General features: G+C 33.3%; 1 protein-coding gene across 1 annotated transcript; it reads left to right on the top strand.

The window, feature by feature from the left end:
- Positions 1-278: 278 nt before the first annotated feature.
- Positions 279-16,152, top strand: LOC143069337 (caspase-7-like). Its single transcript, XM_076243920.1, has 6 exons — positions 279-500; positions 4,242-4,302; positions 6,536-6,849; positions 12,730-12,953; positions 13,893-14,256; positions 15,717-16,152. Exons 1-6 carry the CDS (start codon positions 449-451, stop codon positions 16,004-16,006), a joined length of 1,305 nt encoding a protein of 434 aa, XP_076100035.1. The 5' UTR covers positions 279-448; the 3' UTR covers positions 16,007-16,152.
- The last annotated feature ends 398 nt before the right edge of the window (positions 16,153-16,550 follow it).

Genomic DNA, 16,550 nt, shown 5'->3' with positions numbered 1-16,550 from the left:
ATGATTTAAACATTTAAAGAAAGTGTTACAGAAATAGCTGAATTTGTGATTTTCACAAAGTATTCTTATCTTTAAATATTCGAGAAGCCAATTAAAGTTCAATTACGTGCATTTTTATTATTCATATTATTATTTCGTAAGAATGTTATCTACATTGAAAAGTAATTTGAAGGCTATAGTTTGAAGGAGTGCATAACAAAATCACAAACTGAAAGTAACAAATTTCCTGCTATACTTAATCTTTGGGAAATTGAAAATTACTGTACGAAATTCAATGGTTTAAATATTATTCATCGGGTATTTATATATATCCCGTTCAACGTTTGTCATGGTGGGATGGTTCTTTTCAAGTTGTAGGTGTATGTTTACTTATTAATAACTTGAAATATGTTGTTTGTTAAAGGGAGAATAAAAATACCCGGAAATTGAAGAGAAATATAACGAAGTCATGTCAACTGATTCTTCAGATTCAGACGACACAGAAGATACCCAATTTACAGGTTTTTATTTAGTTTTATTTGTTCTTATTGTGTAAAATAACTTTCAATGAATTTGATTTCTTCAAATTCTGTTATAGATGTGCCTTGTGAAATTCACAATGCCCTCACTTTGACGAAGGAATGGGTTTGCATATAAACAACATCACCGTTTATAGAAACGAAGGAATGGGTTTGCATGTAAACAACATCACCGTTTATAGAAACGAAGGAATGGTTTTGAATAATGTTCGCCACCACACATGAATATATCTGTGAATGCAATCCTGTTAAATTAAATTGAGACTTAAAGTTGACTTGTGTATGTTCGAATCATCAGTCTATTATGCCTTTTTCGTACGTTATTACGGTATACATGTATTATTTTTTTTTCAAGTTCGCAATTTCTGTCCTACAGATAAGGATTTCAGTGAAACTCTCAGATAACCTATAGATCAGATGGCGACCGTATTATAGATTTTTTATGTGAACTTATCCACATTGCCTGTGTTCCTATTCTCATGCGTGACCTAGCGTCCATCGTCCGTCAACTTTTGCACAAATTTTCTACGCTAAATTGCCAGGTTCTTTACAACTTAGATTGACCACAGCCATCCTTAAGTATTTGGTTTATAACGGTATCCAATGAAGTCGCTGGTCAGCCAAAATTGACTGTCATGATTAGCAATGAAACATATGGATAGCATGCTCTTATTGTTATATATCTTGTTAACCGCTTAAGGTAGAGAAACTCTTGTAAAACAAAACAAAAATCAGAATTTATAAATCTGCCTTCTGTCTATTTTGGCGAAAAATGATAGAAGACATCGTATAGAAACGTTTGGCTTTAAATTACAATTTAATCATTTTTTTCGTTTTGTGAAGTATCTTAAAAACTTTATATCAATAAATTGAAAGAAATTGTTTACTCTAATATGATCAACTAGATGAAATCAACAAATAGAACACAACATGTCAAAACTGTCAATCTGTGTCTTTAATGATATGTGTCGATTTTAATGATGAAGAATTCCCTTATTACGCAGCGGGCATAGAAACTGATTTTAAATAAATTTAAAATAAACGATAATAATAATCCTTATCTAGATTGGATATCTCACTTTCACATGAATAATGTTTACTCAAATTTACGATTAAAGATGCGATTTTTTTATTTCCTTTTTGTATGGTGACGTTTTTCTGTGTAATTTCTTACTCGTTTGCCATGCCATGTCTGTAGTGACATTTTACATTTTTTACCTCCTTTTTGTTTAACTTGAAAATTAATGAGTTATTGATTTTAGTTTACCATGAAATACTTAAACTAAATCCTTTCAAAGTTACAAGACTTTGTTTAAAAGTTTGACTGTACCTCTACAAATCTTACTTAATAGGGGATATCGTACACTAATTTTAACGGTGATGTTGTTTATAGAGCATGCAAATTTAGATAACATCTTTGTAAAGTTGTTGATCCCTTGAATAAACTTATGCTGAACATTATGAACTTAGCTCTAGTTTGCTTTCATCGGCACTTTTTTTTAATTATTAAAACATTACTTCATGTGTATAGATATAAGGATAATTTCAACATTCTTACCGTTATCTTTATGATATTTTTTTGTTTTCCGAACGGTTATAAAAAATTTTAAAAATCTTCCGAAATTCAATGATAGTTATCTATGTATTACTGGTAATTATTGAATCAAGGATTTTTATTTACTAAATAATTCCATAGATAAAAATAATGGATTGAAAAAAGTATAAAAAGGATAACAACTGCCAAATTCCTGAATTGACTGAATGTTTAACTGTACCTGTAGACGACTTAATGCAAACGGGAGATGGGACATGCTAATTTTGAAAGAGATCCGTTTGCGCCAAAAAAAATGCGTTCTTTTGCGCCACAACTTTTCCCCTCTAATGCTACGTTTGCGCCACATGTTTCAAAATTACACGGTATCATTTGCGCCAAAAATAAAACATACGATTGCGCCAATTAGAAGAAAAATGACTTCCCTACTCCTTTATTCGGACTTGGAGCCGGCAGTTTACACGGCAAATGTTTCCTTTTCTGAAACATTTCTTCTTCTTACTGCTGCTGCATGATTACTTCCCACTTTAATTTATGTAGTAGCTTGTAACTTCACTTTTTTGTCCAAAAACACAAACATTGAAGGTTGAAATGCATAAAACACACTGTGTCATCAACATATGTGGCTAAACATAATCAGCAAAAGCTTCTAGTTTCTTCTCTTTTGGTATATCTTTATTAAATATTAAGCAAAGCAATAAGTTTTATTCTCTCTCTGTACATTGACTGTCTCCGAACATATAATACTTTTTAGCCAAAAATAAGAATAAATATAATTATATTACTCATTTATTTTTATGAAAGATATGTGTGCAGGTAAATTGGTGCAAATGAGTTCCGAATATTGGCGCAATTGATACATTTCGGAAACAAAATTAGGTGCAAATGATACCCCTGAAAAATAGTAATTGGCACAAAAGGACTGCTGCCCTGATTTTTACGGTGATATTGTTAACCTAGACCGTAAAATTGAGATACAATCCGGGTAAAATTATGGATTTTTAAATATGCTTATTCCAAAAGGTTTTCAATTCAACACTGTAATTAATTCTTTTAATATTATTTTTTTCTCTATAAGTATAATAAGATATATAAAACAATAATGTTTCCCCAGTACACGGATGCCCCATCCGCACTATAATTTTCTATGTTCAGTAGACCGTGAAAACTGGGGAAAATTTCTAATTTGGTATCAAATTAGAACAAGCATTAGCCTTTCAAAAAGGGCTAGTCGACTCTTAGCTGATGAAAATGGAAAGTGCTCTCGCTTTGTAGATTAATTCATTTACTAGAATAGCCACGTACATCAATCAACAAATTTTACCACACACGTGAGGTCACACGTTATGAAGTGGTATATATATCATTTAACGTTGTTGTTTACGAAACTCCAGAAGATTCGACTATTTATAGATAAAAGTTGCCTGTGTACCAATATCATAAATATGCATGATTAATGACCAGACAAAATCTAATTGCTAAAATAGAGAGGACAAATCCGATACTCTACGGGATCGAAGGACATTTACTAGGTTTGGATTGTCCTAACTTATCAATAAACTTTGATTATTCACGTCTCGTAATATCTTCCAATCAGGTAGCAAGAAAAATTCACGCACTAACTGTCCATCGTTCAATTCTTAACTAGGAGTCGATAATGATCATATCATAGGGAACATGTGTAATAAATTTCAAGTTGATTGGTCTTCAACTTCATCAAAAACTACCTAGACCATAAACTTTAACCTGAAGCGGGACAGACGGACGGATGGACGCACAGACCAGAAAACATAATGCACATAAATGGGGCATTAAAACACATGATTCCAAGACAAATTCAAAAATGGGGAGTCCATTAAAACTTACTGTTAAAATCAAACAATATCAATGAACGGAACAAGTGAAAAACAGGCGCTGTTCAAAATGTCCCTTGAATATTTAAAGCTTATAAAAATGTATGGAGTTGCATAAATAGTAGTTCCCAAGAGTAAAAGGTTAGTTTGTTCCTTAAATTATAATATCAGGCTCTTTTATATCCCACTTCAGCAGTATCATTTACATTGCAAGTCATTGAAGGACTTGGCCAATAAATTAATAATATAACAAGTCTGATTACTAATTCTAAATTTTTTGCTTTTTTCTTTTTTCTTTTTCTATTTTTTTCTTTTTAGAAATCGACTCATCACCTGATGGGATTAAATTGAGACAGAAGATATTAACTGTAATTAAAAGGTATGTATTTTTTATCTATTTAGCAAGAGTTTTACACCCGAAAAATCTGAAAGAGACTTTTGTGTTGTCAACAACGGTATACATTCTTGGCATGCATTCGTCAAGATAGTGATGTCGCTAATGACACAGACACTTCAACCAATTCGTGTTGGCAACTGTGAAAGTTAAGCTAAGGATTTTCATATCCCAGGAATAGATTACCTTAGCCGTATTTGGCACAACTTTTTTTGGAATTTTGGGTTCTCAGTGCTCTTCAACTTTGTACTTGTTTGGCTTTATAACTATTTTGATCTGAGCGTCACTGTGAGTCTTATGAAGACGAAATGCGCGTCTGGCGTATTAAATTATAATCCTGGTACCTTTGATAACCAATCAAAGATATCTGTCATTTTCATCAGAAAGTATGTTTATATAATGTTGCAGTTGGTTTATAAAAATGTGATACAGTACAGAATAGAGTTAAATAAGGAACTGAATTGGAGTTGGGAATGTGGCAAAGGCACAACAACCCCACAAAAGAGTAAAAAACATCTCTAGACCATTAATTGGTCTTCAACACAGCGAGAAAATCCCGCATCAGGACTTCAGCTGACCACTAAACAAAAATGTGAACTTCACTGGAGACCACATCTAACCTCTCATCAAATCTGTCAGAATCTGTCAGGAGAACTGTTCTAGAACAGTATGTAGAACTGTCATCCTGACACCTTTTAGACAGTTATAGCTAGAACTAATTTGGTCAATCCTGACAGTTCTACCCTAGAACAGTTTTAGACAGTTCCACCTAGAATTGACCAAACCTTTTGTCAGTTCTACGGCTAGTATTGATTTAGTCAGTTCTGTCCATAGAACAGTTTTAGGAACTCTTTGTCTTAAATATAAATATGTCAAAAGAATATAATATACATATATATTAAAAAAATCAACGAAAATAATAACACTGAATGGTGACCAGTGAGATGCAGTGACGTCATTTAGAACTGTTCTACAATCCTGACAGGTTTGGTCAGTTCTACGACTAGAACAGTTTTAGACAGTTCTGTTAACAGTTCTATGGTTAGAACTGTTCTAGGGGAGTGTAGAACAGTTCTATGACAGATAATTCTTACAATTGTAATGAGAGGTTAGAAGTGATCTCCACTGTAGTTCAGTAAAACTGAACAAAGGCCATAGGGTACTGACTCGAGTGAGAACATCCGTCTGGGATTTTGAAGTAGCGGATAATAATTGGTCTAGATCTTTAATGAACTATGCAAATCTTGAGAGTAGTATGTAATTCAGACTTTTAATGTTAATATATAATATTATGTGTTTTATCATATTTACGGCTATATTTAGAAAGGACACAACATTTCTGTTTGATTCATTTTGTCACTTTTGTCAAATAAGGGAAGATAACTCATACATAAGGGGAGATAACTCAGTCAAAATAATTCTATAATAGAAAGTGAATTTACCTTATTTAATATGTAGCAAGAAAACAAGTGTGGTGACCTCATTTTTTTTCTAATCTGAAAGTATGTTATAATAGCTATCTTCTCACGTTTAATCTTTAAATTATATGGTGTAGTATTCTTTTTATCACACAAAAATTAGATTTTCCATGCAGAATCTATACCGTGTGAAAATCTGACACTTATACACAACCTGCAGCGTGAAACCATACTTTTTATTATAATTTAAAAAAAAGCTCATTTTGACAAGTTATTAAAAAATATTATGGATTAAGACTCCCAAGCCACCATAAGTGAGATCTTTTTCACGTTTGAATTGTGTCAAGATTTTCCATACCATGCAGAACTTTCTATAGACATTGGTAACTTATTTGTACTTTTATTTCTTATAATATGATTTTCTGTCTTAAGTTCTTATATGCTAATTCTGACATATGTATAAAAAGTGAAACAACGCCAACTGCATTTGATGTATTATATAAACATATAATTAGATTGTCACAGTTTGTTCTTTTACTTGTATTTTTTTTTAATGAGATATGTTTTCCAATTTATAAAGTTTCTATGTACAAACACATACAATCTTGCATCAATTGCTTGAAAAGATGATTTCTTGTGTAATTTAAAATCATAAAAATGCAAAAGACAGGAAAGGTAAAAGTATGGTGCAAAATTATTAAATGAATACTGGTATAAAGAAATATGTTACTCAGACGTTGCATGGAAAGTGTTATTAGATTGTAGATTTAATCTAATTCATTTAAGTATATCCATTTTAGAATAAAAATAAATAGGAAGTCTGGTACTCGTCTTCGAAATGGTAAAACTGTTAAAGGAAGACAAATAGAAGCAGAAACGAATTCAACAGAAGACAAGGAATTCCAACCCGCTCTAGAATCAAATGATTACAATCTGAGTTGGAGAAAGCCAGGCCTTGCAGTTTTCATCATTAATTCAAGGTTTGAACATCAACCGTACAGGCCATTTGCAGAAACAGACTGTCATTATATGGTAAAACTATTTAAACATTTAGGCTTTGAAGTACGTCTTCTGAAAGACCTGAAAGGACAGGACTTGTGGAGAGAGCTGATAGGTGAGTAAAATTTATATTCAACCAATTGCTAAGTAAAACAGAAAACTTTAAATGATACACACAAAAATATATATACATGTCTTTAATAGTTATCCCACAAGGACGCGGTGTGTCAGTGTAAGATCACCCGATGGCCAGAGCCCAGAGGGTGATCTAACACTGACACACCAAGTCTGTGTGGGATAACTATTATACATCCCAGCTGTTTAAGATTAGACGAAAAACTATGGCAAGCCGTTCTCCTCAAAACTATGTTTAAACCTTTTTTCGAAAAAAATACACACTGAGATTTAAACTGAACCTAAAATAACATACTGAGAAATCAAAATTTCACACTGAGATTTAAAAAAAAACAAAACACACACACTGAGAATTCAAAATTACACACTGAGATTTTAAAAAGACACACTGAGATGAAATAAATTGAAAAACACTCAATGAGAATTGTTAATTACACACTGAGATTTCAAAAATACACACTGAGATTAATATGCAAATTACTAATGAATATTCATGAGATGAATAATTCAACAGATTAATATCTTGATCTCAAGAACTCTTGTCATTATAATGAAATGCGATTCCTTCAACCAACATTCGTAATAAATTTCAAGACTTAACATCGCTCATATTCATAAGTTTGTTGCCTATAATTCAGATCATTACTACCAGTAATTAAACATGTGTCTCTTTTCAAAAGTCTTCCAACTGTTTCCCTGGTTTCGCTAGTTAATCTTTTATATGTTTGTTACATTTATATGCTATAATAGACACTTGAGTAAAAAAAATCACTGCATTCTTTTGCAGATTGTTCCAATGTTTTCTTATAATTTTAATAAAGTTTTTCACCATTTGGTTATATTTTGGAATAAGAGTAAGTGGGTATTTTTCTTGTTCTTGTATTTCTAAAGGGTTTTTTTTATTAATAATTTGGAACCAAATCGAAGGACTAACGAGTTATGTCCCCTTGTTGTTTTAAGCTTGTAATAGATTCAGATTAAGTATGCTAATTAGATATGTGCGCATAAAAAGTGCGCACAAATCTCAGTGTGTAATTTTAGATTCTCAGTGTGTAATTTTAAATTCTCAGTGTGTAATTTCAAATTCTCAGTGTGTGTTTTCAGTTTATTTATTCTCAGTGTGTTTTTTTGAAATCTCAGTGTGTAATTTTCAATTCTCAGTGTGTAGTTTTCAATTCTCAGTGTGTAATTTTCAATTCTCAGTGTGCGTTTTTCATTTTTGTAATCTCAGTGCGTCTTTATGAAATCTCAGTGTGTAATTTTTAATTCTCAGTGTGTAATTTTCAATTCTCAGTGTGTAATTTTCAGTTCTCAGTGTGCGTTTTGAAGTTTTTAAATCTCAGTGTGCTTTGTTGTAATTCTCAGTGTGTAAATTTTTCGAAAAATGGTTTAAACATAGTTTTGACGAGAACGGCTTGCCATAAAAAACCATTTAAAATTCATAAAATCGAGTTTAGAACGCCACACAACCATTATAATATACTTAATATATTACTATATGATGTATACCCTTTATGACCCCCGAACACGATGATTAGATATCAAACAATGTCAACTCGCCCCACTTGCCAATCGGCCCATACTATATCGCCACTTTGTAAAAAAAATCGCCCCACTCTTGTTTACCGACTCGCCCCACTTTTGAAAAAGTGTAAAATCAAATTGAACAATCAGTCTGACGACTCACTTATTAACGAAAAAGGTTTGAACCCCACTGAATAAAGGTCTCCCAAATCGCCCCACTTATAAAAAGATCTTGCTTCCTTTAAGTATGTTAAATTACTGTAAGTTGTATCCAGTCATCCTGGTGTAGTGGTAAGTGTCGTGGCTTGATATGCTAAAGTTCTTGAGTTCGAATCCCAGCATATACACTGGATTTTTTCAACGTGAATTTTGATAGATAGTGTTTTCCGTATACTTATGTCTTTCCACTTTCCGTGAAAAGAAAGACCTTTTGTTTTTCTTCTGATTATTAGGTCTTTCCGCTTTTCGTGGAAAACCCTTTTGTGTTTCTTGTGATTATTTTTTTTTCTTCTGCCGTTTGAGATGCTTTTTTGTCTTATCAAATGGATTTTTGGCCAATGATGTTGTACAGTAATGGGGGTTTCAAAAATCACCCTGTGTGACCGAACACTTATTCTTATAGGAGTTATCTCCCCTCGTCTCCGTTTTCTTGTTATCGCTATATCTCTAAAACAGTAAAAGATTTAAGCAAACTGTTTTCACCAAATTGTTTGTCTACTCTAAAGAATGATTTGGTTAATTTTGACTTGAATGATCGGAAGACATCTTATGGGAGTAATCTCCCTTTCAAAATTTTAGATATGCGATTTGTTGGATAAATTCATACGTTATAAGTCGTAGAGGCCTTCAGTCTTTTGATAAGAAGTCCTTGGTCCATTTGAAGGAAATTGAGGTCACGGTCAAAGGTCAAGGTCATGTAATAAATTTTGAATTTTGCTTGTTATCGTTATTCCAAAGAAACTGTGACAGTAAATGATATGATGTGTTTGCCAAATAATTGTTTACAAAAAGGCGCAACTTCAACCTATTCAAGTCGAAGAGTTTTGATTAACCTTTATAGGAGTTATCTCCCCTTTTGTAATTGAAATCAGTATTTCTCCACAACCATACAAGTGATTGATCTTGGGTCTTTTGATTTGAGATCACTAACCTATGACCTCAAAATTGAGGTCAAGGTCAAAGGTCAATTTGACGTTCTAGATTTTGACCTTTGCTAAAAATTCAAAGTTCATTAAAAAACAATTAAATCTTCTGCAATGACCTATTAATCTTTTTTTTACCAGTTAGTTTAACAAATTACATCAACACGGAGTGACATTTTCTAACATTGTTTTTTTTTAAATTTCATTCTTATTATCGAGGTGGAAAGGCCTTCAATTGTTCTCTGAAGAATTGGGTTTTAATTTTTTTGTTCTGCCGTCGGAGATGCTTTTTTGTCTTACAACATATCGAATGGATTTTTGGCCAATGATGTTGTACAGTAATGGGGGTTTCAAAACTCACCCTGTGTGACCGAACACTTATTCTTATAGGAGTTATCTCCCTGCGTCCCCTTTTTCTTGTTATTGCTATATCTCTAAAACCGTAAAAGATTTTAACAAACTGTTTTCACCAAATTGTTTGTCTACTCTAAAGAATGATTTGTTTATTTTGACTGGAGTGATCAGAAGACATCTTATGGGAGTTATTTCCCTTTGAAAATTTAAAATAGGCGATATGTTGGATAAATTCATACGTTATAAGTCGTAGAGGCCTTCAGTCTTTTGATATGAAGTCCTTGGTTCATTTGAAGGAAATTGAGGTCGAGGTCAAAGGTCAAGGTCATGTAGTAAAATTTTGAATTTTGCCTGTTATCGTTATTCAAAAGAAACTATTACAGTAAATGATATGTTGTGTTTGCCAAATAACTGTTTACAATAAGGCGCAACTTCAACCTATTTAAGTCAAGAGTTTTGAAAAATCCTTATAGGAGTTTCCTCCCCGTGTGTATTTGAAATCAATTTTTCTCCACAATCATACAAGTGATTGACCTTGGATCTTTTGATTTGAGATCACTAACCTATGACCTCAAAGTTGAGGTCAAGGTCAAAGGTCAATTTGACGTTCTAGATTTTGACCTTTGCTAAAAATTCAAAGTTCATTATAAAACAATTAAATCTTCTGCATCGACCTATTAATCTTTTTTTACCAGTTTGATATACCACATTACATCAACACGGAGTGACATTTTCTAGCATCGTTTTTTTAAATTTCATTCTTATTATCGAGGTGGAAAGGCCTTCAACTGTTCTCTGAAGAATTGGGTTTTAATTTTTTTTTCTGTCGTCGGAGATGCTTTTTTGTCTTACAACATATCGAATGGATTTTTGGCCAATGATGTTGTACAGTAATGGGGGTTTCAAAACTCACCCTGTGTGACCGAACACTTATTCTTATAGGAGTTATCTCCCTGTGTCCCCTTTTTCTTGTTATTGCTATATCTCTAAAACCGTAAAAGATTTTAACAAACTGTTTTCACCAAATTGTTTGTCTACTCTAAAAAAATGATTCGTTTATTTTTGACTGGAGTGATCAGAAGACATCTTATGGGAGTTATTCCCCTTTGAAAATTTAAAAGAGGCCTTCAGTCTTTTGATATGAAGTCCTTGGTTCATTTGAAGGAAATTGAGGTCGAGGTCAAAGGTCAAGGTCATGTAATAAATTTTGAACTTTGCTTGTTATCGTTATTCAAAAGAAACTATTACAGTAAATGATATGTTGTGTTTGCCAAATAACTGTTTACAATAAGGCGCAAATTCAACCTTTTTAAGTCAAGAGTTTTGAAAAATCCTTATAGGAGTTTCCTCCCTGTGTGTATTTGAAATCATTTTTTCTCCACAATCATACAAGTGATTGACCTTGGATCTTTTGATTTGAGATCACTAACCTATGACCTCAAAGTTGAGGTCAAGGTCAAAGGTCAATTTGACCTTCTAGATTTTGACCTTTGCTAAAAATTCAAAGTTCATTATAAAACAATTAAATCTTCTGCATCGACCTATTAATCTTTTTTTACCAGTTTGATTTACCACATTACATCAACACGGAGTGACATTTTCTAACATCGTTTTTTTAAATTTCATTCTTATTATCGAGGTGGAAAGGCCTTCAATTGTTCTCTGAAGAATTGGGTTTTAATTTCTTTTTTTTCTGCCGTCGGAGATGCTTTTTTGCCTTACAAAATATCGAATGGATTTTTGGCCAATGATGTTGTACAGTAATGGGGGTTTCAAAACTCACCCTGTGTGACCGAACACTTATTCTTATAGGAGTTATCTCCCTGCGTCCCCTTTTTCTTGTTATTGCTATATCTCTATAACCGTAAAAGATTTTAACAAACTGTTTTCACCAAATTGTTTGTCTACTCTAAAGAATGATTTGTTTATTTTGACTGGAGTGATCAGAAGACATCTTATGGGAGTTATTTCCCTTTGAAAATTTAAAATAGGCGATATGTTGGATAAATTCATACGTTATAAGTCGTAGAGGCCTTCAGTCTTTTGATATGAAGTCCTTGGTCCATTTGAAGGAAATTGAGGTCGAGGTCAAAGGTCAAGGTCATGTTATACATTTTGAATTTTGCTTGTTATCGTTATTCAAAAGAAACTGTTACAGTAAATGATATGTTGTGTTTGCCAAATAACTGTTTACAATAAGGCACAACTTCAACCTATTTAAGTCAAGAGTTTTGAAAAATCCTTATAGGAGTTTCCTCCCCGTGTGTATTTGAAATCAATTTTTCTCCACAATCATACAAGTGATTGACCTTGGATCTTTTGATTTGAGATCACTAACCTATGACATAAAATCATAATTTGTGTTTAGACTTTGTACAAATTAAAATTTGTATTTAGACTTTGTACAAACTATAAGTTGTATTTAGACTTTGTACAAATTGTAATTTGTACAAAAAGTGCCTGTACAATTTGTAAAAAATTGGACGAAAATTCACTTATAACTTGTACAATGATGTATGATATGTATTTTGGTGTGCGATATTAAATCCGGTGAATTGAAAGAGGCGGATTTAGGGGACTCGCCCCCCCCCCCTTTTTTGGGAAAAAATTGGTTGCTTATATAGGGAATCACTGAAGCGTGACTGGAGAGGGACCCCCTCTTACTTAGGCAGTCAATGGGCCCCCACTAATGAAAATTTCTAGATTCGCCATTGAAGATTGTGCAAAGTGGAGATTACTGGAAGAATTAAAAATGAATTTTCTGAGCGGGAAAAAATTGTGTTAAAAATGGCAATGTGTTCTGGTTTGTGTCACATTAACTTTAAAGTTTTCCATTTTAGCAATACAGACATCGATAACAATTGAATATGACTGTTTTGTTTGTGTTATAAGTTCGCACGGTGCAGAACTACCATTGTCCAGATTTTGGGATTCACAGAGAAAACTTCGTGAGCATGTTATATATACAAGGGATGGATCTATTCCAACAGATAAAATTCTGAACATTTTTAATGATGAAGGTTGTAAAAATCTTCAAGGAAAACCACGCATATTCTTTATACAGGTAGATATATTAACTGTATGTTTTTACGTAACCTCAAAGAAACTTTATATTTATAACTATTTTTTTGCACTAAAGCTATAGAACAAAACTAGTTTACAAACGTATAACTAATCACAATCTATGATGGCATTGTTAATATAAAAATGAAGAAGTGATATGATGCCAATGGGACAACTGTCCACAAGAGACCAAAATAACACAGACATTAACAACTATAAGTCACCGCACGGTCTTCAACAATGGGCAAAGCCCATACAGCATGAACAGCTATAAATGACCTCGATATGACAAAGTAAAACAATACAAACGAGAAAACTAACGGCCTTATTTGAACGAAAAACAAGTATGAAACACATAAACAAACGACAACCACTGAAATACAGGCTCCTGCTTAAAGCCATTATACACAAAATATTGTCACTGAGTCTGTCATAATTATTTGCATGTTTGTATGAATGTTAAGTCAGCTTGGCGTGTTGTCTATTGTGTATATTTATTAAATTTTGGCTCAGATACTGGTATTTTTGTTTGAATTTAAAAATTTGTTGTGTTTGTGTCTGTGATCATAAATGTTTACAGCGTTTTACTACCAAATGACTGTCAGGTTAACCAAATGTGTATGTTTAGTTTGTCAATAAAACGGAACTTCGTGGATAAACCACTGCATTACTAGTCTCGATTATCCAGACACTCCATATGCATAGTTATTGTTGGCTGTAAGAACGATAACTCTGGTGCATCGAGACTACTGCCATACAAGTTATTCAACAAGCTATGAAACCAGGTTAAACGGGAGAAATCTGTCAGCAGTATGACGGTTGTTATCCATTTGTTCTGTTGGTTGATATAGTCGAACGTTTCATTTTGTGAGGTTTGATGGACTTCCCTTTCTTTGAGAATCCTTAGTTCTACTATTTATTATTGTTTTTTTATTCAAAGGCTTGTAGATGTGTTATGGGAGCAGACGAGGATTTAGATGTCGACAAAGGTGTAGACATTGAAGTTACACGAACTCGCATTCACGAACAAGATTATCCTGTTTTCCATTTCAAAAGAAGAAGTAAATATAATTTTGACAACACAAAAGATGAAGTAAAAAAAGCTAGCAAATCAGATGAAAATGAAAATTGTGATTTCATATTAGACGAGACGTTACTTACTACAAGTAAAGCAGATACGAGAGGAAGACCGGAAGACCATCATAGAAAAGTTAGCAGTGGAAGGTTTCATTCCGCAGAACCAGCTTCATTTTGTTTTATACCATGTCATGAAGATTTTCTTGTTATGTTTTCTAGTGCATCTGGTTAGTACGACAAAATAACTACTAGTATCATATCGATAAGAAAATTGTAACAGGAATTTGTGTCAACTAGAATTAAGTCGCATTCGAGTAGCATTTGAATTTATTCATTTTTTAGCTCACCTGGCCCGAAGGGCCAAGTGAGCTTTTCTCATCACTTGGCGTCCGTTGTCCGTCGTCGTCGTTGTCATTAACTTTTTACATTTTGAACTCCTTCTAGTGAACCACTGAATGGAATGAAACCAAACATGGCATGCATGTTCCTTATGAGGTGCTGACCAAGTGTTGTAACTTTGTAGCCGATCCATCATCCAAGATGGCCGCCAGCGGGGGAATTGGTTTAACATAAGACCCTATGGGAAATATATACAAATGTCTTCTTTTAGAGAACCACTAAATGGAATGATACCAAACATGGCATGAATGTGTCTTATGAGGTGCTGACCAAGTGTAGTTACTTTGTAGCCGATCCATCATCCAAGATGGCCCCAAGCTGGGGACTTAGTTTAACATATAAAGACCCTATGGGAAATATATACAAATGTCTTCTTTTAGAGAACCACTAAATGGAATGAAACCAAACATGGCATGAATGTTCCGTATGAGGTGCTGACCAAGTGTTGTTACTTTGTAGCCGATCCAACATCCAAGATGGCCGCCAGCATGGGGACTTAGTTTAAAATAGGACCCTATGGGAAATGCATACAAATGACTTCTTTTAGAGAACCACTAAATGGAATAAAACAAAACATATCATGAATGTTCCTTATGAGGTGCTGACCAAGTGTTGTTACTTTGTAGCTGATCCATTATCCAAGATGGCCGCCAGCGGGGGACTTAGTTTAACATAGGACCCTACGGGAAATACATACAAATGTCTTCTTTTAGTGAAACACTAAATGGAATGAAACCAAACATAGCATGAATGTTCCTAATGAGATACTGACCAAGTGTTGTTACTTTGTCGCCATTGCAACATCCAAGATGGCTGCCAGTGGGGGACTTGGTTTAACATAGGGCCCTATATGAAATGCATACAAAAGTCTTCTTCTTAAAAACCACTGAATTGAATGAAATCAAACATAGCATGAATGTTCCTTTCCTTATGAGGTGCTGGCCAAGTGTTGTTACTTCTAGCCTTTTATATTTTTTTATATGATTTCAAAAACCGAAGTAAAATCAGGTGAGCGATACAGGCTCTTGAGAGCCTCTAGTTTTAATTACTTTTTGATAGGTTTGGTGTCGACTGTTTGAGCGTCAAGTAAAGATTGAATATCTACAAACACATATTAAGTACTGTCGGGTAAACTTGTTTGCTTTATATCGATAATTGGAATTAAAATACAGTTAAAGGTAAATTTTAAATGCATGTGTATACTACTTTTAGTTTTTTAACTGGCTTTTAAACATTATGCCTGCCCTGTTTCGCGACTTAATCAATAAAGTATTCTCTTCTTTTGCAGAACGAATAGCTTGGTCTGACAGTGGCAAAGGTGGTTGGTTAATGTACTGTATCTATAAGGTTTTTAAGGGTCTTTTAAACGCAGAATTTAAAACTGATCTACTATATATCTTGGTAGGAGTTTGTGATAAGATGGCTCGAGGACTGGCAGCGGCGACACCATCCGATCCTCTTCGAAATAGGACAAAATCAGCAGCAACAATCTATCACATGTTGACAAAGGATATTTATTTACAGCCGAAACATGTGATGAAACAGTCAGTTTGTAGTGGACAGTTTGAGGGAAAGTAGACTGATACAAGGACTTTAAAACAACAGAATATAAGAAAATGAATATCTTGTTAAATATGCAAGACACATGGTTTTATTCCTGTTCGTTTGTTCAAGACCAAAAGATATAAATAAAAGAGGCATAATAACAAATGCAATAAACCCCATGGAAAGTTTAAAACGAGACTGCGCACGCTGCAATATCTCGCCTGCTTTTATGACCATAAAATTCAAAATATAAAGTTTTACTATAAGTATCAAACAAACTTAACATGATCCAAGAAAATGATTTCAATGTCAGACATACAATCATTCCATACCTAGAATATAGATGACATATTGCTATAGTATACAAGTAAACTTTATATTGGTCAAGGAACCATGAAAATGAGGTCAAGGTCAGGAAAGCACTACCTGACAGATATGAACACCTTACAATCATTCTGTTGATCAAATATAGTTCAACTATTGCATATAATATCTAAGAAGCAAACATAAGCAGGAAAACTTATCATAGTCCAATGAACCATGCAAATGAAGTCAATAGTTATCAAAGGTACCAGGA

The sequence above is a fragment of the Mytilus galloprovincialis genome, chromosome 3, assembly GCF_965363235.1.
Source record: "Mytilus galloprovincialis chromosome 3, xbMytGall1.hap1.1, whole genome shotgun sequence".
In the NCBI taxonomy this organism is placed as follows: domain Eukaryota; kingdom Metazoa; phylum Mollusca; class Bivalvia; order Mytilida; family Mytilidae; genus Mytilus; species Mytilus galloprovincialis.
The sequence above is the reverse complement of the archived record's forward strand: the minus strand, read 5'-3'. Positions and strand labels throughout refer to the sequence as shown.